Below are 25,760 nucleotides of genomic sequence, written 5' to 3' on the forward strand. Positions count from 1 at the left end.
AGGCAAGACTCAGATGGAAGGTATTGGGCCATGAGGCTAGGAAATAATCCAGGCTAGTACAGTCTGCTTAGAATAGATGAGTATCTGCCCAGCTCTAGTGCATGAAGCCTTTTAATAAATATAAGGTCTCCACATCTTTATTTCAGAGCTAACCAGGATAGAACAGGAGTAGAGAAATACCCAGAATTATATTTACATTCACAGAGAAAGAAGAACAATCTCACCTTAGCATCTTGGGCTTGCGCTAGGAGACATAAGGGTGATGTTGCCTACAGTGTATGTGTGAGAGTTCTTCAGGAGACAATGACTTCCAGTTATACCACTGGAGGCAATGCTTCTAGAAGCTATCAACACACATCACTCTGAGGATTAAAAGGGGCTTGGAGGAATCTTCTTCCCCCACCTTCCCCTAAGAAGTCCCCTTTATTCCAGTTGCTGCTGGTGACTGCTTTCTCCAAATACATTCACTTCTATCACTCCTGGCCTTGACTTTGTCTTCTATATTTGTGTTCTGGCCATAAGCTGACACTTCTCTTTGCTTGACGACACTTGTGGTTCTGGAAAAGTGTCTGGAGAATTCAGACATGATGGATATTTGAGGTGTTCCCACAGGGTTACAAGCTTTGTCTGACACCAAACAGGCAAGGCAACTTTATAGTGTGCTCTTCAGACCACATAGGTCACTGCCTCCTTCCTCTAGGGAGTTATAAGCCATGTACCATGCACCAAGGAAAACCTCTAGTTGTCCCTGTTGTATATCATGCTGGTCATATGGACAACCAGTAGTATCCTTTTTACTTTTCCCCCTTTCCATGCAAGTTATGGATACCTGTGGACTATATATAAGGAAGAAAACTTGTCATCATATCCAGAATACTGATAAGCCCATGCCAAGACTCCAACAACAGGAATTCATCATCAGGATTTCTATTGTCATTAAATAAAGCATACTTTTGGCAGTTTCGTTTCTTTTTTTCAAACTTTTTGTTGACTCTTTGTGAGTTTCAAATCATACACCCCATTTCTATTCATCTCTCTGTCCCTTTATATCTGCCCCCATGCTCTTGAGACCTCCCCCCCAAAATAACAGAGAGAGAGGGAGAGAGAGAGAGGGAGAGAGAGAGGGAGAGAGGGAGAGAGGGAGAGAGAGAGAGAGATAGAGAGAGAGAGAGATCATAGAAAAATATCTCATTGTGGAATCTGTAGTATGTTCCATTGTGTACCTGTCTGTCCACACACCATCACTTGCAAATGTTGATTGTAATGAGTCATTGGTCTGGTTCAATTTCTCTAGCTTCTATGACACCATTAATATTGAACCCTCACCAGGACTGTTCCCAGTTATCCTGTTGTTATCCTGTATCATGCAGATCCTATACCTTTGGATCAGCAGGACTGGCCCTTTTACATGTTCCAATTATTCACAGATTATATACATTTTAGAGTGGGCCAACGCAGAACCCTGGATCTAGGCCTGAGTAGTAGTTGAGCTGGTCAAGTTGCTGGCTCTCCCTTATCTGGACCACCAGGGCAAGCTCTCCAGAACTGCTCCCGCTAGGCCACACAATGCCAGCATCAGAGGAAGGCAGCATCAACTCTCAGACTCTCATGTCTCAGGGTGGCTCACCCTCACCCATGCCTCCAAAGCCAGCTCCACTGTGCTTCCCAGTCAAGAAGGCAAAATTATTAAATTCACATATTTTAAGTTCTTAGCAAATTTGGACTAGAACATCTCCACCTTACCAGACCTCTCTATACTTCCAACTGACATCTTCTAAAATACTGTATTTAGAATACTTTTTCAGGAAAAACACATTGGTTTCATTAAATCATAAATCTAACAAAACTCATGACAAAAGTATTAACAATTCTAGTAGCTGCAGGGAGACAGGACTTTTAATTTTTTTCAGAGGCAAAGCCACTTGTATATGGTACCCATGCTCCTGAAAACACACCCTCACCCATGCATGCTCTGGTTAGCAGCCTTAATGGGTCAACACAAACCACCAATGACAACAGCAAAATAAGTAAATAAAAAAATAAAAAAAGTAGATAGAAGTAGAAGTGAACCAACCGGTTAGGAAGGGGATCCCAGATCAGGAATAGGCAAGATAGTAGATGAATAGGATCAAAATACATTATGTAAATTTACAAAAATGTTATAATGAAAGCCATTATAATCTATAATTAATAAAACAATAAAAGCAAATTAAGAAAAGAGAGGGGGTAAAAGACTGGAAACAAAAAAGTAAACAAATATTAAATAACAACATAACTCTAGCCATTCAAAGGAAAGCATGCCATAGAGATACCTGCATCCTTTGTTTAATCCTCCATTATTTACAATATCCAAGTCATGGAACAAGCCCAGTAGCCAGGCGTGGGTGATGGATTTATCTATATAATGGACTACTATTCGCCATATGGGGGAACAAGCCCATGCTGCTTGCAAGCAAAGGGATAAAACTAGTGTAGAGCATAGTAAAGAAATGAAGCCACTCTCAGAAAGTCGGGTACTACATACTTTCTCTCCAACGTGGCATCTAAAAATATATTTGTAATTTAAAATGTGGATGAGTAGACAAAAGGAACAGAATCGAGAAGAGTGGAGGTGACTATAAATAGAAGCAGTATCACCAGAGCACACTATACATTTATTTAAAAAAAAAAAAAAGGAATCACTCTGAAACCCATTTTTATTTAACTAATAAATGCTAGAAAGAAATCAATTTTGAGAACCCACAAATAAAACTCTATTAACCTGGGTCAATTGCTCTCAATGATTTTTTTAATTAAATGTAGTTGAACATATGCTGTTGTGGGAAAAGAACAAGGCTCTCGGAAAAGGATGAATTAGATGTTTTTCTTGTAGCCACACAGTCTCCAAAGCAACAGACAATTTGTGTGGAAGAATGACGGAGAAACTCTTCCTTCCATGTGATAACTGATGGACTCTTAGAGAGTGGGAAGGACCCATCTTATACAGAAGGAACCAGGGATGATTCAGGAACTGTGCCGAACACACACTAGACACCCCCCCCCCCCACGATCATGCTGTGGTAGTCATTGTCAATAATAACCTCCACAGTGTTTGACCTACACAACTCTCAAATATTTCTACTTACTCAACAAAAACTACAGAAAGTACCCATAGTTAAGCACCCATAGTTTGAACATCTTTCTAATTTGAAATTGTTAGTATATCAAAGCCAAGAAATCTATGCAGGCTCAGACAAATGTAATGGTGATGAAGATGAGCTTTAAGATCTGATCAACAGGCTTGCTTTCTGGTACTGACCATGCTTTGTAAATCTACCTCATTTGCATTTTGTAAAATGGAAACATAGTTCAGACTCACAAATATTAAATATCATAAAAATTTTCCAAAGAATGTCTCGTGTTAAGGTCAAAATAAAAATAGCTGAGGCCTTGATTTAATGAGTAGCAATGCCCAAAAGAACATGGTCAAGAACCCGCCATTTCCCAGAGTCCATTCCTCAAAGTTGAGACACATTGCATAATCAATAGATTTTCATCTAAAAGGAAACCTAAAAGCCTCAGCTGAAGAATTAATTTTTATTCAATTCTGTGATAAATCCCAAATACTTAAAAAAAATTAGCCCCTTACATCAACATTGGAGCCTATTTCAGCATCATTAATTAGGAGGAATTTTATCAGATAAAAATGTCCACGGGGGCTGATTAAATTGATCATTTAAATCAGAATTAAGATTTAGGAATTTGGTGCCAGAATTTAAATTCTTCTTCCAAAACCAAAATTTTTGGCATAATTACACTGGCCAGTTAGCCTTCCTGAAACAATGAAGTTTTGATAAAACTGCTCAAGCGAGAATAAAAAAGCTTGATCACTGTCTTTCAGAGAAGTAAGGGAAGTTCTCAAAACCTAGTATGCATACCAGTAGAAACACCACAGGCCTATCCCACAGGAAGAAAGGGTACCCTTCAGGCTCTGGTTATCAAAGAGAAACATCCACACCATCTAAAAAGTAGTCTGCATGTTTGTCTACACTCTTTCCCAATCTTCCTCATGCTGCAACCATTTAATATAGCTACGACCCTTTTGATAGGTACAGCTCCTCATGTTGTGGTTACCCCCAACCAAAACATTGTTTTAGCTACTTCATAACTGTAATTTTGCTACTGTGATAAATTATAGTATATCTGATATTCGGGATATCTGATGTGTGACTCCTGTGAACAGGTAATTTGAGAACCACTGGTCTTCAGAGTCTAGAAAATCACATTGTTTCCATTATCTACAAGTCTAAATGAGCTAGTAACGGTAGAAGGATAGCTACATTGATTTCATTTATAGCTACTCCTCACCTCAGTGTGGAAAAAGGTAACCTATTGAAGGTAAGAGGAAGACGAGGAAGAGGAGGAGAAGGGGAGAACCAAAGGTTAAAGTTGTATCCTCAGTGTCTTTGCCAGGACGTGGAACAAAGAAACCTTGTCCACTAGGGCTGTTGAAGCCTTAAATGGTCCTAGAAGGTTCCTTTGTGCTAGATTTTAAATACATAGAGGTCAGCCCTAAAACAAATGGAAACACCGGCGAAATCAATAGTACATTAATTTAAATTCTCGTAAATGACATACTCTCCATCCAGGATAACCACAAAACAACTCTTACCCAAATTTCCCAAGGACAGTGAATGCACCTTAAAATAAATAAGTAAATAAATAAATAAGAAGCTAGGAAGAGCCCTGGGCCTTACGTCGTGCTCTTCGGGAGCATCTCTTCCAAGGGAAGGTTTGTGCAGATCCAGGGCACTCTGGCTGAATGCCTGCCACTCTTCTGCGGGAGAGGCATAGATCTCTTCAGAGTCGGTGTCCACCCCGTGGACATGGCTTGCTTCCTCCTGGCTCCAGTCCAGTTCTTCCTCAGACTGCTTCAGTGAGCTGCTGCTGCTCTTCGGGACAATGCCTGCAGTGGACAGGCTGTTGGGTACTGAGATGTAGGATGACTGGGGCCCCGAGTAAGGCCGGCCTTCAGGGGCCAAAGCCTCTGCTTCCAGGAGGTCAGGCACTGAGAGGCTGAGGCGCCTGTCCAGGTGATGCTGCACCCTTAAATCCAAAGGTTTGCTTGGGCTCTTTTTAGCCTTCTTCTTGCTTAGGTTGATTAACAAAGGTCTGGTTCGCTGTTTTAATGATCCCCAGACAGATGGTTTATCCAGATCCATAGCTGCATGAAGAATCAAGAATTCCACTCCTCAAGAGTGTGCCTCTATTGGAAAACCGTCAGTGACTTCTGCAAAACAAAGCATAAGGGGAAGACATGATACTTCTGGTTGTGTAACGGGATATGCCAAGGAAATTAATTTCAGAAAATCTACTCTTGATCCCTTAATGAGAAGTGAAACATTAAGGCCATAATTTCACAAAGATCGCAGAAGGCAATTTTTAAGACACATAATATTTAAGAGTTTAAAAATCAGTAGTAATAGAAAGGTAAAAAAAAAAATGGGATTATCAGGTTGAGCCTAAACTTCATAGACAATGACTACTTATTCCTCTCTAGGGATATCCAAGCTAAGACATTTGCTAAGGCAGTTACTACAGCATTTCTTCAGCATAAGTGAGGGGAACCATACATACCCTTTTCCAAATGAAGGATTACTGAGTATTTGCTGTGATCAGGAACTGAGGTCCAGGTACACTGTATCTCACATGTGTGTGAGTGGGGATAGCTACACAGACACATATGTAGTCACACTGAAAATGCCATGGGGATTTGACATATAACAGGTTGGTTTAATCAAATTTGGAGAAATGAGCCTATTTCATGTACCAAATGCTTCATAGGATCCTTCTGATGTGATTGGAGTGTGAGTGGGACACTGGGACCTAGGCTGCAGGAATGAGACCACATTTGTCTGAAGAGCAAAGCTCAGAGCTTGAGGGTGGGGAAACACTTTCTGAAAGCAACCCTGGCTACCTTTTTGTCTCCTACCCTCTTTCAAGACAAAGTAGTTTAGTGGTGCCAAGAACAGTCAAAAATCTCTACAAGTCAATGTTCACATGGCCATTAGCCTGCTGAAGATTAGAATATGGATCGCTGTAGCCCAAGTCTACTGCTTATCACCATAGGCAAGAGGATTCTCCCAGGATCCCCTTGCTGTCTCTAGCACTACAGACTAAGTCCTTGGAATCTAAAGACAGACTCTTTGGGTTCATATTCTACTTTGCTACATGTTGCCTTGCTGTCAGACCAGGATCCTGCTATCAGATTATATCCCAGATTTCTTAGTTCTCCAGTGGGTATAAAATTACACAGTCAGGGACAAGGTCACATCCAAAAGCTTCTGATAACTTAATGGCGGGCATTCTGGATAGAGGTGAGGAACTATAATGGATACAGGGTATAAGTCGCAGCCTCCAGAGGTTCATCATAGTAATAAAAACATCCCAACTCAAGTGAAACATCTGAGAATGATCTAACCAAAGTCCATAGTGATTATAAAAGGACACAGCTCTTAACACTGAAAAAAAATGTTACTCTGATCAACATCAACAAAAGTGAAGAAACCGTCTCAAATAACAGGAAGTTCTGATATGTTGCAAGTAACACACACACACACACCACATACCTAACGCTTAAAAGCCAATATCCACATATAAGAGAAAATGTGCAATGTTTGTCTTTTTGAGTCTGTGTTGATTTATTCAGGCACAATGGGCTGATGCTCAAATGAAGGAGAGACTTGACAGACTGCATATGACATGTGCAGTTAAAGACATATAGTCTCATCACAAAGAAGGGGAAGTGGTTGCGGAGTCCAACCCCTCCCTAAAAAGCTCTTTGTAATGTATGGCTACTGGAAGAGGGTAAAACAGCTTTCTCAGATGAAGTAACACTAAGTATATCAACCACATTCCAAGGCAGGCCTCATGTTTAGGAGTAGTTGTCAACACAAAATAGACTTTGTGGATTGGTTTTGTTATTTTGCATGTGAGCTTTCTTTGCTTTTGCTTTGTTTGTTTGCTTGCTTGCTTGTTTGTTTAGAGCAGTGGCTCTCATCCTGTGCGTCATAATCCCAAACGACTCTTTCATAGCAGTTGCCTCAGACTATTGAAAAACAAAGATATTTACATTACATTTCACAACAGGAGCAAAATTACAGTGATGAAGTGTCGACGAAAACAATCTTACGGTTGGGGGGTCACCACATCATGAGGAACTGTGGTTTAGAGCAAAAGAAAGAACATGAGGTTGGGTGGGGATGGAGAGGAAAGGATATGGGAGGGGAAGGAAGAGAGAAAAGAATCTGATTAAAATATATACAGGATGAGATGGATGCCAGTAACTTCTAGGCAAAAACAATGACCTTGGATCTGAGAGCAACATAAGAACTAGGAGAAGTCTGGAAAAAGAAAACATCACAAGGAAGAGATAATTGGTACACACGAACTTGACTTTTCTGGGAGCAATAGAAGACAAAACCCTCAATGAATGGACTCTAATGAAACACTCTACAGCGTCTGAAAGGGTTGCAGAGGGCACTAAAGAGTTCATACAAGTAATAAAAGTGGGGAAGACATACATAAGCAAACAGAGATGACCTACGTGTTCACACACCCAGGCATACAAGGTTCTCAAAGAAGCCCCTGGTACCACTGAAATTGACTCATTGAGGATGGCATTAAAACAAATTTCATTTTAATTCTTTAATAAAATTTTACTGTATCAAAAGATGGCCTAGTCGGCCATCACTGCAAAGAGAGGCCCATTGGACTTGCAAACTTTATATGCCCCAGTACAGGGGAACGCCAGGGCCAAAAAGGGGAAGTGGGTGGGTAGGGGATTGTGGGGGTGGGTATGGGGGACCTTTGGGATAGCATTGAAAATGTAAACGAGGAAAATACCTAATAAAAAAAATTAAAATTTTACAATAAAACCTAACAATGTACATGGTATTCAAATAATTAAATCCAATCAATATATCAGATGAACCTGATTCCCAAGAATCTGCCTTGCAACAGAACTTCCTGGCAATCACTATTTAGCATCTAAGTCCTTAAAGAGATTTGCATGCCCCTGGTGGGAAAGTCTATTTGTTTTGATAATAAGCTATGGGAAGAATTAAGTGCTTATATAAAGGAAAGGTTTGGAATCTTTTTTTCTATTAAATTAAAAAAAGATGCAATAAGACACTGTTTATATATGTTTAAAAACATCCCCCTGAAGAGTCTGTTGCATTGTGGGAAAGTGTTAATGTTATCCATGGGCTGAACTGCCTATGTCAACAAATACATCCTCGCCATTGTCTTTGGGTAGGGAGAATCAGGAGAGGTTGATGGAAGAGGGCATTAGCAACCATTAGAATACTTGCAGGAGAAACTCATTTCCTCAGGTAACCATGGATCAATTCTCCATCATGACAGCACTGTCTTGGAATCTCCTCAATGGCATCACATGGAATGTAACTTTCCAAGGTTGGCTCCTTTCCAGCTGCAGTGTGAGACTGACCCAAGTTGTTGCCCATAGCATCAGTGGAATGGACTACTTTTGATTTCTGAAAGCAGTCTGCCTTCACGTGCACACACCACACACCAATTAATGTCCCTTGAGGGACAGGTGGGACCTTTCTAGTCTTAAGTTCTTTCAACTAAAACTGCTATAAGTGTGTACAGAGGTATTTTCCATTCGCTGAAGTGAATGGCCAACAATGTTTTCACTGGGTCATGAGGCAAGAGAATTTTTCCCTCATATGGTCATTTCCTGGTGGATGCTTGTATGAATTTTTTTTTTTTTTTTTTTTTTTTTTTTTTTAGTTTCCACTAACAAGTTGTGGAATTGTTTCACGCCCTCTGTAGCATTGACATTGTTAGCATTTTGATTTAGTTCTTTATAATTAGAATGTCTTTAAATATTCATTTTCCTAATAGTGTGTGATATTGAAAATTGGTTTGGGGCATTAATTTGCTAACTTATATGTAGTTGGAACTGTCAGTTCAAGACATTTGTTGATTTGTTTTATTTCAGGCTTTTAGTTCTCTTACTCTTGGTTTATGAGAGTTCTATACATTGAATATACGAGCCTCGACAAGCATATAATTTGCAAAGATTCATCCCAATTTTGTAGCTTGTCTCTCATGTTGCTATGAATATCTTTTGCAGATCAAAAGTCCTTAACTAGCAAGGGTAAACTTTTACAAGTTTGATGACTTTCACATCCTATGCAACAGGCTTGGTTTCCTATCTAAATATCCATTGTCTCGCTTGAATTCACTGATGATCTCTCTAGTGTTTTCTTCTAGGGGTTTTGTCATTTTACATTTAGAGCTATGAGCCATTCCAACAAAAGTTCTGCATACAAGGTTGCGTTTAGGTCACAGTTCATTTTCTATATGGGTTACAATTTATTCCAACCCTGAGGTTGGAACCCTGACCTTTTCTAATTAATTACTTAGCTGCTAACTCAATGGCACATGGCATATTTGGGAGGTGAGGTGTCCTGGATTGTCTATTCCGTTCCATTTACCCACACACCCATAACTTTCCACTACCATACTCTTGGTGGTCAAGATAGAATCCACCCTTAAAATCAGCTTATGTAACTCCTCTAAATTCATTCTTCTCCAGAATTGCTTAGTGAGTCTGCCAAACACATCACTATCAAACATACTAAATTGAAACACTGTGAATATAATATAATGACAAGGAAAATACGACAGATTTCTGTATGAATAATAAACTACTCAAAAGTTCATATACAATCACAAAAGACCCCAGTAATGATGAACAGCATGTAAAACCAAACAATTGGTTATAATAAAACTTTTTCCTCTCTGGTGGTGCTGTCTGTAGTCTAAATGGCTCTTCCAAAGCATTGTTTCTGTATTCTGTTATTCAATTATCTGTATCTTTCCACTAGCCTGGCATGATCTCAGAGTTGGCACATTTCTAGGAAGAAGTAAAAGCTAACTCCTGTCTAGCTCAGATGAATCTCAGTGTTGATGGTCTTCCCTTTTGAGTTTATTCCATTTTATCTGGAGAAAGAACTAACTCTTCTTAATAACTTTTGCAAAAACAAAATTAAAAACCATCCTGCCCACTAAAGTTTGTAACTAGGACAAAATATACTGAAACACAAGCATGCAAACACAATAATATTTGTCAAGAGAAAAAATACACAAGCAAAAACAAAAAGAAAATCCTATGTGTTCTTAATGGTATACTGCTAACTGGGGTTCAGTCTCTTTTAGAATTAGAAACTTCCTACAATATGCAGTGTGTACTTCAGAATTAAGCAACACTAAAAGAAGAAATCCAAGGAGGACTTACATTTGAATAAAAGCCCAGTGAGATAAACCCACCTATTTGAATATGAAATATTATACAACTTTCCTTATCTCAAAGAATATTTGAACCAAGTCCAAATATTAAATTTTCTCTGAAATCTTAACTGAAAAGGTTCCTGTCAGAAACACCCAACAGACTGCAAGTTAAACATACAAGCTTCTTAGCATGGTGGCGTAGTTGCCAACAGTTGGTTGAGAGTTACAAATAGAGAGCAGAGTGGAACAAATATCCTAAATATAAAGAAAAGTATAAGTCTAGTCATTTTACATTGTGTATGAAAATATCACATAAGACACCTTAAATATAATAGTTACTGTGTATCAACTAAAAGAGAAAGATATATTAAAACTCTTTGCAAGAATGTACCCATGTTTTATAAAGCAACAGCAAATGTTTCATCTCTTCACAAAACAAAGTGCTTCTGCTATCCTGCCCAAAACCCTAGCTTTCACTAAATGAGGAAAAATAAGCATTATGCCTTTCGAAGCCACTAAGGGCAGGTTGAGATCTTTAGAGAAAGCAGTCCAAGCCAAGGAGACTAATGGTGTGCCCATCTATATTATGGTTTCAGACATTCTCCACAGTTGGCAGCTAGCAATTGCCTAAATGGAAAAAGAAAAGGACATCAACACTGGCCTTTAAAGTGTCTGATTGAGCCTAAGCTACACCAGTAGCTTAATCAGGATCATAAAGAAAGCATAGCTAGGAGAGACAATACCATGTTTCCCCTAAGAGGTTAACAAGACTCAAATTGCTTCTCATAGCGATGCTATAGCAGTGTTTCTCAACCTGTCGCTATAGCAGTGTTTCTCAACCTGTGGGTCATGACCTCTTCATGGGTCAAATGACATTTTCAAAGGGGGGGAGGGGTCACATATCATATATCCTGCATATCCAATATTTACATGATGATTCATAACACTACCAAAATTAAACTTATGAAGTAGCAATGAAAATAATTTTATGGTTGAGGGTCACCACAAGAAACAGTATTAAAGTGTCAAAGCATTAGGAAGGTTGAGAACTACCACTGTGTTGGATAAATTGTAAGCTGATTTTTCACAACATAAAAATAAATTCATATGGTAAAGTAAGAGGCAGTGTATTCCACTATTCCTTATTTTGGTCAAGAGATCTTCATCTAGAATTCTGGTAGAGTGAAAAGTCCTACTCAAACACAAATTTGGGAATATTTTTATCTTTACCCAGTGAAGAGGAGTGGCTGATTCTCATGGTTTCAGGATATTCTGATTTTCATTGGCTGCTCAAAAGCTATACTAACTCAGCCTGAGATCATAAGTACAAATCTCTTCAGCACCGATAGTGTATTTTAGTTGTATATGGGGAGATAAAGCCTAGTTACAAAGCTAAAAAGTCATTCAAAACCATGTCAACGATCACTGATTTTCCTTCACACTTCAGTGTGCCTGTCAGTCTGTCTATCTATCTATGTACCTACCTATCTATACATATCATCTCTATCCATCTATGTACATATTTCTCTATGTAATGTATCTATGTACCTATGTATATATGTATAAATGTACCTATATTATATTACATATTTTCTATGTATCTATTATCTATCTAACCACCTACTTATCTATCTACACATGTCTATATTTGTATATGTATTTATGTATGTATATATATGTATGAATGTATATATGTATGTAACTATCATCTATTTATTTTTGGCCAATATACTGTCTAGAATTCAACATAACCACATGCATTAAAGTGCTTTGCAAGTATTAAATATATACAGAATTATTAACTATATATAGATTGAGTAGGCTACATCATTTCATCATCTGTCATAATGGAGAGTTCATTCAAGCCTTCCTGACTCTGCCTGCTTGAGTAATTGAGGGGCCCTTTCATTTATGTTCAATACTGTTGTCATATTCTTCAGGATGGTCATCTAGACACTCAGTGATTTCCAGACGGAGTCAGGTCATGTGTCATGTGTTCCTATGTGAAGTTCTGTTGTTCTTATTTTTACATTTTGTTTTCTTTGTTGACTATTTTTTACCATTATGTGAATAAATATAAATATTAGAGAGCACACAGGTACTGATGACTTACTTCAGGAAATAAAAATCAAAGCAATTGTATTTTCTATGTAGATCTCTCTGATGACTTTTTACAAATATCGTGATAGAAGTGGTCACTATACTAGCATTGTATTTACTTAATTAATACATTTGATGAAATACAATTACTGGATATATTTACATATTACTGACTCATGATGATTTACGAACTTGAAGCAAATTGCACACTTTTCATTCCATGTTCCACCAAGAAATATTATTCACAAAGATATAGCTCTATTAAAGGCACTTTAAAGTTGTATAGTATTTCACAGTGTCAAGACTTGTTTGTGTTTCAACAAATGAGAACTTAAAGATTCTTTCTGCAGTGACAGAGGATTTTAACTATGTAGCTCTCAGAAAGTATATACACATTAAAGATGCAAAACAAGGACCACTGAGAAGTGGATCTTGGAGAAGTGCTCCTGTCTAGACTAAGCATATCTTAAAAGGGGAATTGCCAAATTGTTCCCCCACTGTGTGAACATTAACATACCCAGTATATGACATGGCAAGAATTTATATTTGACAAATTGATATTATAAAAAGAGACCCAGTATTTACCTTTATGAATGAGCCCCCTTAATCTCTACTCTTGCCCTTGGCTTTCGAGTGTGTGAATGGGTTTTCAAACCAAATCTGTCACATGCAAGCTCGCAAGTCAATCACCATGCAATTCCTTCAAAAGTCCATGTTCTGTTTCTCACTCATTATTCTGCTCAGCATTCTTCCTTTATAGTTTGAGAGAGAAATCACATTTCAAAGTGTCTTTTACTACAAATGCCTAGTCCCTCTCTCAGCGGCCTGTGACAGACACTGTTAGGTTAAAGGTTCCACACACAGTATCTATACTAATTATGTGAACCTATATTATACATACATTAATTCTCACTATTGGCTTAAGGTTTAGTATCAAGGTAGGTAAGACACCTTTTGTCATGGTTCTTCAAATTGTTTTTCTTTTCCTTTGCTGTTCCATGTAAATATTAGCTCCAAATGCTTAGTGTCCAATCTCCAAATAAAAACAAACTCATAGTTTTCTGATTTACCTGGTCACAAATGTACGTTTTCCTGCATTTCATTTTCATAAAAGATTAGAATAGGTTCAGATGTATAGACATTTGGTAGGAAGTACAGAGCATAAATAACCTACATTCCTTCTAAGTCCCCTTTCCCACAACATATTCTCCTCTTATGATTTACCTTTTTGTGTGTGCTACATATATTCATTGAACATAGTAATGAGTTTAACTTGAAAGAAAATTTCTTTCAAATGTATTGCGCAGTGTGATCATTCATACCACCTTCTGCTCCCTCCCATGAGTGTGCCTCTCCTTGTGTTATCTGTCTATGGGATTGGACACATTTCATTGTTTACAAACAACTATAACATTATACAAAATAGGTTCCTTGGCCTAAATATCCGCTACACTCCATCGCCCTCATCCACTGCCTCTGCATTGCATTCATTGACCATTTCTTATATCATTCCTAGCTTTGTTTTCAGAATGCCATAGTAGCAAATCTCACATTGCATATATTCTTCAGTTTCATCCATTTCACAGAGCAAAGGGTATCCGGGGTTCCTTTCTCCATTTTTGCAGACCAATGGTATATTTATTTTTCGTCACTCTGTAATATTCCACTGTTTGGATGTACCACAGTTACCAGTTCGTGAAAGGAAAGCAACCTTGGCCATTTTTTACTATTTGCCACTATTGTAAATAACTGCTGTATAGATTTGTCAGTTTTTTGTGTGGTCATAAGTTTTGGTTCTTTTGGGTGAAGAACCACAGATATATCTGTTCACATCATTGAATACTCTTCAGTAATCATCAGTTATAGTTTATACATTTCCAAAGTTGCTGCCAGTGCCTGAGCATCCCACAGGTTTCCAGCTACTCATACTGTATTATTTTACTGAAGTTACTAGAATATAGGAAACTGCCTTTGTATATAGACTCTAATTCCATTCATCTTACTGAAATTATTTTAACACTAATAATTCACCTATAAGCCAAAATCTTCTCTAGTTTCTAGGATAGACAATTATCTTAGTTTCTTTTCCTACCTATTGCTATGAAAAGCACCCTAACAAAACAACTCAAGGGAAGGGGTGTTTGAGTTCATCAATCAAGGGTGCAGTCTCCTGTGCTGGTAAAGTCAAGGAGCCAGGGGCATGAAGCAGCTGGCCATATCCTAAGCATCATTTACAAGCAGAGAGATATGGATGCCGGTGCTCAGCCTCAGTGGTGCTCTACCCTCCCAGGGTGGATATGTCAAGTTAATTAACCAAAGCAACACAATCCCAGAGGCTATATAATGGCACACACATGTCTCTCAGAAGATCCTAGATTCTGTCCACTTGACAGTTAACCACCATGAACAAGTTGTTTCCAAGTGACAATCATTTCATTTAGCTTTTTTTCAGGCCTGGTTATTTTTTTTTCCCATTCCACATGATTATAGCATCACATCCAATTGCAACAGACATTCTGCCAGGAAGCACCTGAATGTCCATTGAGGCATCTCAAGGTAAGGAGATAAACTTAGCCTAGCAATCCACAAGGTAAACAAGGACTGAGTTGCCAAAACAGTTTTCTTCCATTTGTTTAGGTGTTTCCATGGCTGACCATTTGGTACAAAGCAACCGATTGCTGTGTTCTTCCCCAGAGAAGACAACCTCTACTGCTCCCAGCTTTTCTTGGTTGCTTAGAATTCTTTGTGTAAGACTGGGTCCCTAAACATTATATGAACTTAGCAGGTTATGTTTAAGAATATCTATATCTGATATATAGAGATATATAATATATGTATATGTAAACATACACATATATACATAATAATAATAGATGAATTTGAAAAGCTTGAAAAAAAAGAATTTAGAGGAGGTAAAGGGGAGAGAGGAATGTTGCAATTATATAATAAATCTCAAAACTTAAATAAGTAAAAAGAAAACATGCCCAGGTACATATATGCATACCATAAACATACAAGGCATTTTATATATTTTTTCTCCAGTTAGAATGTACTATTGATATAAACATTATCCAGGATTAAGTAATGATACAATTTAACAAGCAATTTGGAAATTGATTGTAGAACACAGAGATGGTTCATGTCTAGAAATTAATGATGGCGAGATTGGCATGCAAGAAAACCACAGATGAATATCTACACTAAAAGTTGACATGAGCTTTAAAGAACTAGCACTTAATGGCCAGTTGTGACAGAATAAACTCAGAAACGAAACTATAAAGACTTAGAAGAAAAGAAAAAAAGGTGTGGTATCCCTATGACAAGTAGAATCTAAACTAGGAGCCGTAAAGGAAGGGTATTTTATAGAGGAAGTGGTGAGCAGCATCGAGTGTTACACACAGACAAAGTGACAATAATCTTAAAAGTATTCATCTGAGAAAATGAAAAGAATCAGTAGTCATGGGATGAGTCATCTTGACGATGCGAAGCAGAAAATCATCTGTGAGTGATGTACACTGAGACTACTGTGGACAAGGTGAGAAGAAAGGCAATGATTAAACGACACTCAAAACCTAGGCTGAAGAGGAAGGGAAATGTAGGTGGCTTGGGGATGCATGAGTATGTTCAAGATAGATAGAAGAAGCTCTTACATTAAAGGCACATATAAGTTTAATGCAGGGTTCAACCAGCAATCTCTGACTCAATAAACTCCCCAATCCAACATAAACACATACAGATTTTTACTTCCTTCTTCAAAGCTACTATCAGCTGTCCAGCTACTGTCTCAATCTTTATTTTAGTCAAGCACTGTCCAACAATCAATTGTATGGTATTAATCAAGCGTAAGAGAAGTAATTCAATTCTTTGTATCATTGCATCTATTTGCTTCATTGGCTTCCTGTAATACACACACACACACACACACACACACACAAAATCACTTAGTTACTGCATTACAAAGCAACTGCAAACCTCAAAACTCCAGTATAATATACTATTGTATCAAAAAGTTTCATTTGTGTGATGGTTAATTCCCTCATGTGCTGGTTAATCTTAATAGTTAATGTGATTATATATTTGAACCACCTAGAAGACACACTTCCAGCATGTACAGAATGGTTCTGGATATTTAGCAGTGGTTGAAAGACACACCCTGAATGGGTAATTTGTTTAGATGCAAAGGAATATGTAAACTATTAGTTTTACCATCTACATTAAAAATTATTTAACTGAAAGAGAAATAACTTTTATAAACACATTCTTTCACACAAATTCATGCCCCAAACAATCATACACAACCAAGCCCTATCATTAAATCATAATTTATTCCATCCTGTTACTAAATAATCTATTTGTTTAATAAACATTGTTAGTATCTAAGTAATGAGGGAATATTCCCCCTTTAGGGATATTTCAGGGAACAAAACAGACTTTTTGGTTTCATAAAATTAATATTCTCCTTAGAAGGGTCAGACAATAAGTAGATACATATTTAATGTCAGGTGATGGGAATAGACAAACACAACAGCAGAGGAGCTAGAATGTCTGTGGATAAACAAGTTGCCAGGTTGCCACTTCTCTTCTATCCATTGGGAAAGCATCCCTTGTATGAAGTCCCTCCGTAGAAAGACATGAGGGAGAGCTGTAAAAGTCAGGAGCATTCTGTGCACAGAAAGATCCAAGCAGATGGACAGGGACAGTGGAAAGCTAGAGGAACTTCAATCGGGTAAGTGTGCTCAGAGCACAGGCTGGCAGGGGAACCAGCACAAAGGCCTCCAAGAAGAGTAAGAGAAAGGATACAGCATGTCCCTGGGAGCCAGCCTGAAGACACTCACTATCATACAGGATGGGCAGGAAAGCCACTAGAGCAATGAAAATTGTACCCAGGATGCTTTGCTAGCCCCTGCTCTGAATCCTTCCCTGTGTTCACTGTTCTGCGCGGATTAACAATTCCCCTAAACCACTGCACCCACTCGATTCTTTTACGCCAGCTTTACAGATGAGGAAGCTCTGATTTGATCGCAGTCACAGTGCCAGAACTTGACCCCGGGCTTATCTAGCTCAGCATTGCCCAATAGTGGTCATTGTTGGCCCTGGGGCTTGAGTAGCCTTTATTGTGTAGGCATGTCCTATATGATGAACTTGTCAACAGTCCTCATCTCTTTGAAATCAAGAGTATTCCTGTCACAGTGACAATCAAAGACAGTATCCATGATTTTTAAAGTCGCCAATGTGATCGCTAGCTGGAGCTACCAGGACTCTTCCCCACTCAAACTGTCACTTGGCAATGCCTCTGTCACTTTGTTCTGCCAGCAAGAGAGAAGGATGGAGGCAGGACTCTTAGGAAGATGTATAAATGAACAAGCCGCTATAAAGGAGGCCTATTTCCCCCATCTGTTTAGACTTTTATGTTTATTTACCACAAACTGCAATGGGATACTGTTATTTTCAAGCAAGTAATGAAACACAGTTTTCCCTCTCAGAGAGGAATATATTAAGTTCTAGAAGGAGAGCAGAGCCCTGAGAGTCCTTGTAGTATTAAGAACCTACTGTTGATGTGGCAATTTAAGAAATAGGCCTGGCACAAATAAAGCAAAAAAAAAAAAAAAAAAAAAAAAATTATTCAGAACTCTAAGTATATTAAAGTATGTTTTTTATTTTTTTTTATTATTTTCTTCACTTACATTTCAAATGCTATCCCAAAAGTCCCCTATACCCTCCCCTCCCCCTGCCCTGCTCCCCTACCCACTCACTCCCACTTCTTGGCCCTGGCGTTCCCCTGTACTGGGGCATATAAAGTTTGCTAGACCAAGGGGCCTCTCTTCCCAATGATGACCGACTAGGCCATCTTCTGCTACATATGCAGCTAGAGACATGAGATCTGGGAGTACTGGTTAGTTCATATTGTTGTTCCACCTATAGGATTGCAGACCCCCTCAAGCTCTTGGGTACTTTCTCTATTTCCTACACTGGGGGCCCTGTGTTCCATCCTATAGATGACTGTGAGCATCCACTTCTGTATTTGCCAGGCACTGGCAAAGCCTCACAGGAGACAGCTATATCAGGGTCCTTTCAGCAAAATCTTGCTGGCGTATGCAAAAGTGTCTGGGTTTGGTGGCTGATTAAGTAGCAGAAAATACTAGAGAACTCTGTAGCAAAAATGAGTCTAATAAAACCCAGACAAAGCTGTCATGTTCATGGAAGAAAGGCGGGGGGGGGGGGGTAGTCATGAGCTCTCTGATTTCCAGAATTTATGACAATCACCAAAAACACGACTCCAGATACACAGTTGTAAGTATATATCTATATTGGCATATGCTTAGCATCAGTTGGATGTATAATTGAATTTAAAGAGAAGCAAAGAGCAGAATTTAGAGCCAAAGCCATTTTTAATAAGGCAATTTTTAAATAGGAATTATCTCAGACAGACAAGTTATCAGTGTCTATGGTGCTATTTGTCTGTACTATTATTTTTTCCCTTGCAACTAAACTTGAAGAAAGCTTGAAATCTGGTAGGATTTGAAACCCAGCCTGACAGGGCCTACTCCTATGAACAGAGGATGTTTTCATGGATAATTTAGATAAAATACTAGATTAGTATATGAGGAAGATACACTGAAACTGTCAGATCAATTAAAAAAAAACCTTATATTGACAGACTAAATTTTCCTAATGTTTTCATTAATTCATCCTTGATTCAAAACTGCCAATCAAGAAAACATAACTTCTCTTTCTGCTAAATCCACATGTAATATCCATATTTGATAAACTGAGGCAGGTAGATTATAGACATGATGGCTTGGGCTTGATAATAAGACCCTGTCTAAAGAAAAAATAATTACCTAGTGTTGTATAGAAGAAGACAAAAAGTAAAACTTGCCTTTACTCAAATGTAATTCTCTCAAGGCTGACATCACCTAGCTATCACCTAAAACTCAGTCACCAAAAGTCAGTCAGTAAGTATCTGCTGGTGGTTTTTATCAGAGTAGTGCAAGTCTTGTGCACATAAAGTTTATAATCTAACAAGAATTCAGTGGGAAACAAAATGGGGCTTAATGTCCATCAAACTCAAGCAGAGGTTCAGACCATTTCAATGAGGCATCAAACACAAAGTGTGTATATATATATATATATATATATATATATATATATATATATATATATATATATATTTCCTGTTGTATACAACAGGAACCAGTAATGGAAGAGAATGATACTCTAAGAAAAATGAAATGGCATCAAAATGTGTGTATATACACACATTATAATATATACTAGATTGTAATATGTAGTATTACATATGGTATGTGGGTGTCATCTGTGTGTATATGTCGGTGCCCTGATGCATACTGCTACATTTTAAACTAAACAAATTTCTGGAATGGCTGAAAAGAAGTGAGCAAAGACAAACGTAACTAGCAATATGTCGTGCAGGGGAGCACACCCAGCAAACTAGAATTTCCCTGCACTGTGACCAGGAACAAAGCTAACAGATAGCACCACAACTTATTCAAGGGAGATGGGAAGAGCTGTCCACACAGGTTCTTGTCATAAATAGCTAAACTTAAAACACTCTGACTTTCATTACCCACTAAATATATGCCTTTAAAAGCCATGGTATATTTGTTGGAGGAACTAATATTTAGCAATAAGAAACGTGTATCTAATACACAAACACAGATCAACTTAAAAGGTTAATGCTACGTGAATGAAGACATACAAAAAAGGTATATATTCTGAAATGCCTTTTTATGACTGTCTAACAAAGAAAAATATATAGGTAGAAATAAGAGTGCTGACTGCTTTTATAAAAGAAGGCAATAAATGTAAAAGGGGACAAGAAAACTCTTTGAGGGGGAATGAAAACTTTTTCCATCATGGTCATGACAGTATACGTTCTTCTCTCAAGATCTGGCATTTTTATTTATATATATATATATATTGTATTGGAGCTTTATAATAAACCTGAGCCTTAAAACATCAACAGGACCTTACATAAAGACAAAATATTTCTTCAAAACAAAGTGCAATGCAGAAATTCAACAAATAATGCAATTCCTGTCAATCCTGTCAAAAAGCCACACTTCTTCCATATCTCACTCGTCTCTCAGGGGCCTTAAGCAGCTCCTTCTGCAGTGTTTCCACCCATATCCTTTGCTCTGGATGAGGAGTGAATTCATATATTTCATTTTCTGACTAACCCTTCTGCAGAGGAAGAAACAAACTTTCTCTGACCCTCAGATCAAATGCCAGGCAACTGGCTGCTCACCAAAATATACTCTATACCTTCTTTGCCAAAAGACTGGCCTCAGAACTTCACTGCCTCTTGTGTGCCCACCCTACCCAGCAGCAGGCTAAGGGTCTGTTCTCTATCTTGATAATCACCCATCTTCGCTTCTACCACACATAGTGATCTTCTCACTTCCCTGCCGTCATCGCAGATCTCGAACTTTTCAGATAGGCTGACAACCCTCCAAGGTCTTCTCTCCACTTGGACTAAGTGCAGAAATGTATCCATCCTCTTTCTCAGAGATGCCTTAACAGAATCTCAGAGCATGAGTACACATTGATTTCATTGAAACATTGAAGAGCGTTTACTGTTGCTAAACTTTAATATGAAGACTGACTCGTCCATTTAGTACTATTCAGCCAGCCTAGAGTTGTGTCAAGAACTTGGTCACTGTTCTGAAAACAAAACAGGAAGGAACCGGTAAAGAGGGAGCGTAGAAAGTCTGCATCACAGAGGACAAGAGAGACGAGAAGCTTTAACAAACATTTTTGAAAGTCAAAGCACATTTCCTGTAATTCACATAGTGAGAAGCACAAATGAAGAATTAACTTGACAGGAAAGGAAAAAGAATGTGGTCCTCTTACCAAACCCAGGTGTCAGTGAGTCACAAGCCACTGGAGCAGATTTAAAGCAAGATGGGGAGTTTTGCCCTACCAGACATTATCACGGGGTCTGTATACACGCAATCTTCCTGGGTTGGGTGAGTGTGTGTGTGTGTGTGTGTGTGTGTGCATGTGCGTGTGCATGTGCACGTGTACCTGGCACTCCAGCTACAAATCATTTAAGATGTTGCCTCATTTTGTCAGGAACAATTCTCACCACAAAAATAAGCACACATTGAATATAATACTACAGAGCACAGGCAAAGAATCACCCAGGTGGAAATCATACTCCTAGCCTGAGCTTTTCCTAGTCAGACACTTGAGTTATTAGAAAACACTGACCATGGGATGTTTGATCACATTCCTTTTGAAAAGGTAAAAGATGGGAAATGAGAGGGGAAGGTACCTTGCCGTTTATTCCACCTTCAGTTCTGACACTGTAAAGGGCTTATCCTTCCATAGCCTACTGAGTACCATGTTCTGTGTGGTTTAGATGGTGACTTCCCTGACTTAACTGATGTCATCTGGTATTCTTAGCAGAGAGAAGGCTGTAACATATCTTACAGAAAAATATACATATGCTAGATGACCCTCATTCATACATGAATTATAGTGCTTTAGCTACAAGCTCAATGTTACTGATTGTTAATGAACCCCATATAGTTATGATATACACTGAACACCTGTTTACACTAAATAAGGTGCTTTTTTGAACAAAACCATAAAGAAAATAAGTTCATGTACTAAGAAACAAAAAGTTGCAAGTTGCATTTTTCGAGTTGTGATTTGGGTTTTGCAAGAACCTATTTGCAACAATATGACAATGAGAATGTGACTATAGAATAGTTGGTGGCTAAAAGCATTTTCTGTTCTTGCAGATGAACTAAATGCAGTCCCTGGTACCCACATGGTGGATTCATGACCTTCAGAAACTTTAGATCCAGCGATTTCATAGCCTCCTCTGATCTTGGTTGGTACTACATGCACAATGTAAACTAACATATATGTAGGCAAAAGATTCATACATATGGAAATCAAAACAATCTAGAATTTTAAGGGCCTTAATCTAGAGAGTTAAAGTGGTTAGCGTTCACTCACTCCCTGCTTCTGTTGTCTATGTTTAATACAATGACTGAACATAGAAACCAAAAACAACTTTGTGTAATCTTTCTTTGACTGACACTTTTCATAGTCACGATTCAGCCAACCCACACACACAGGCCTGTTAATCAATTAAGTGGTTTGTGAACATATATGATGAAGCCATGAATTCATTATAAGAATCCATATTATTGTCCATCAGAAATCACATACACAAGTCTACATATCATTTTGAAACTAAAATGAATAGAACACAGACATGCTCAAATGCATTGGAGAGTAGTATTCCAAATGCAGGTGTAGTTACAGACATCGTTACAACAGCTTCTATTAATGATCAGATTTGCTTTCACATTTGAGGTTAAAATTAAGAGTGAGCTAGCAAGCTATTGGTGTTGATAAATGAGGCCAGGACAGTGTGTGTCTGGTAATGTCTCAGTCTATCCCAAAAGAAATGGCATACACTATAGATTGGTAAGAGGACAGGTTGGCAAAACACATGCACACACACACACACACACACACACACACACACACACACAAATTAAAACTGCAGTCTTCAAACAATTATTTTCAAATGAAGTTCTGTTGGCAAACACTGCACATTAACAACCATCATAAAAGAGCATATTTCATGATAATTGCCCAAGAAGACTATTATAAAGTTTTACATATTGGTACTTAATAATACTAAAGCATTTGTGTGACTTCAAATATGAGCCTTTTAAGTTATTTAATCTCCCAGAGTCAATTAAGTTATCCCAAATAAGAAGACACATTGATTACATGGCTGGAATTAAATCTGGGAAGACTACAGAGGGAAAGGAAACAAAAACATTGACCTAGTTCCCAAAGTCCTTAAGTGTATATACAACTAGATTGACACTTGCGTGAAATGGCAATGCTTTTCCAAAGTCCTGGGGTAAAGATGGCATCCTAACCTATTCAGTGTATCTCTTAGACTTACTCCTGCCTTGACAAACACCAGTGAGAAGGGGCTTAGAGGAAGATTTACTTTGGCTCATGATTTTGGATGTTTGTAGTCCACATTTGGCTAGATCCTTTTACTTCAGGCCTTGGCATGTGGGTGTCAGGAGAATGTGGTGGCTGAGATCATTAACCTCATGGAGGCCATGAAGCAAAAAGAGTGGAGTCCAGGAAGAAGGTAGATTTTTTTTTTCCCCAAGGAGCCTTCTAACGGCCTACTTTTTATTAAAAAAAAAAAAAAAAACCAAAAAAAAAAAAAAAAACTCTTATTTTTCTTATTTTCTACTACTGGCAAATAATGCTGTCATGTTATACACATATGAAGGGACTGAGCTTCTGAAGGAATCCAAGCCCTCGTGATCCGATCACATCAGATCTGCCAGATGGGGACCAAGTTCCAACCCATGAGTCTTTTGGGGACACACTGCCTATCTAAACCTTAAAATAATGGAACTTCACAGACACCAGATATGTTTAGGAAAGATCTTTTGTTCAAGTTAAAGTAGCACATGAATTCATGAATCCATTTACAACAGGTAGAATAAGTAGCAGTCAACTGGGGATTTATTCGATAACCTGTTTCTCTTACCAGCATGATCTAACCCACGGGGTTGGCACTGTTGATAGCGTCTCTTTATAATGCAGAAGCTTCAGCTTTATGAGCCTGAATTTCAAGCTCTGATTGTGGTAAGAAATCATGTGGTGTTGGGGTTCTGAGGGTACTGTGTGCCTGGTATACCCTCACTCACGTCTTACTGCATTCTAGATCCTGACTACCCCTGGGAAGGCCTCTGTGTTGTAGGTGTCCTGTAGGAAAGAGGTGAAGACTTAGGAGAGGCAAAGATGTGTTAAATGAATGGCGCTGACTAGGATACTGAGACCCAAGCCCTTCCTCTTTTTGTTTCCCTGTGTGGTAAACAGACCTCTCCTGCCACCTGGGACAGGCCTCTGTGACACACTGTCCAACCATCAGCCCCAAAGCAACTGCACTAACAATCAACTGCAACCTCTGAGATTGGGACCAAAATAAACCTTTCTTTTTCATTTTCTTTCTTTTCTTCTTCTTTTTTTTTTTTTTTTTTTTTTTTGGTTTTTCGAGACAGGGTTTCTCTGTGTAGCCCTGGCTGTCCTGAAACTCATTTTGTAGACCAGGCTGACCTCGAACTCAGAAATGCGCCTGCCTCTGCCTCCTGAGTGCTGGGAGTATATTTTGACATAGTAATGAGATGCTATGTGGTAACATACAACAGAAAAACAATTTATATAATAGTCATCCAAACATTTTGAGTAAATGAGAAAACTTATTAAAAGAATAAATGAATAAACAAACAGACAAACATAGCTTGTTCTTGCCACAGCTATTTTGGGGTGGCACAGTTGTCATTAAAATATGCAGTTGCCAGCCATGTATATATTAGCAACACTGCCTAGACTTAGCAAATTCTACAAAGAGACAAGATGTTGAAGATACATTCAGCAGGACATTTGAGGAGTGAAATGTAGTCTGGAATTCATATTTATGATTAGATAGATAGATAGATAGATAGATAGATAGACAGACAGACAGAGAGAGAGAGAGAGAGAGAGAGAGAGATAGAAAATAGGTCCCATTTAGTAGGTAGAATAAGATTCACTTAGTCCTCTACTAGTGAGCAATGCAAAAGTAGAGAAGACTTGGTACAGCATTGGAAAGACTAGCTGGTAGCACTTGAGACTCTAATTTGTTTGTGCATGGCTGATATCTGTATTCTTAACCACTATGTGTGGCTGGAGATAAAAGAAGAGAGAAAGCTGGCTCCAACTTCTCAGTCTGGAGGTCACAGCAGCATCAATGCCAGCTGCACCTTATGATCACACCTAAATAGCTGGAATGCTGGGCCGAGGGACAGTAGGTGGCCTGAAGGAAGCCTGAAGGAAAAAAGGACAGAGATTGTAGAGTCCTCTACTGCTGAGCCACCATGCTGGGGAAAAAAAAAAAAAAAAAAAAAAAAAAAAGCAAGCCCTGGAAAAACCTTTACCAAGGAACTTGCATTTCATTATCTCAAGAGAGCTACAGACATTTTAGTAATTAAAATAGCCAAGAATATTCCAATGGTTCGGGTAAAGGATGGTGGCACTTCAGAAGGAGAACACTGAAACAGGGTCATTAACATGCTCCTGAGATAAAGCATGCGACGCTGTGGTAAGCAATCACACTTGAAGGATGAGGTTCTAGGAAAAAGGAGAACTGGGAAGCCAGAGGTCAGCACAGTCTTCACTAATAGCTATCAGAATTTAGAGACAACCATTTCACTACAGAGAGAACGGCATGGGGGAGCTTAGACTAGAACTATCTACTACGTGTGCCCATCATAATCAGGGTGCAAGTGATTCGTGTTTTG

General features: G+C 38.4%; 1 protein-coding gene across 4 annotated transcripts in view; it reads right to left on the reverse strand.

Annotated features, from left to right (window-relative positions):
* Mctp2 (multiple C2 domains, transmembrane 2) overlaps positions 1 to 25,760 on the reverse strand; it is a 229,290-nt gene that overhangs the window by 176,536 nt on the left and 26,994 nt on the right. For all 4 annotated transcript variants that reach the window (XM_030242581.1, XM_006540899.3, NM_001024703.1 and 1 more), the window contains one exon: positions 4,737 to 5,269. In XM_030242581.1, the coding sequence (XP_030098441.1) occupies positions 4,737 to 5,201 (465 nt within the window). In that variant the 5' untranslated portion in view covers positions 5,202 to 5,269. The remainder of the gene's footprint in view (positions 1 to 4,736; positions 5,270 to 25,760) is intronic.

This window comes from Mus musculus, chromosome 7 (assembly GCF_000001635.26).
Source record: "Mus musculus strain C57BL/6J chromosome 7, GRCm38.p6 C57BL/6J".
Classification (NCBI taxonomy): Eukaryota; Metazoa; Chordata; class Mammalia; order Rodentia; family Muridae; genus Mus; species Mus musculus.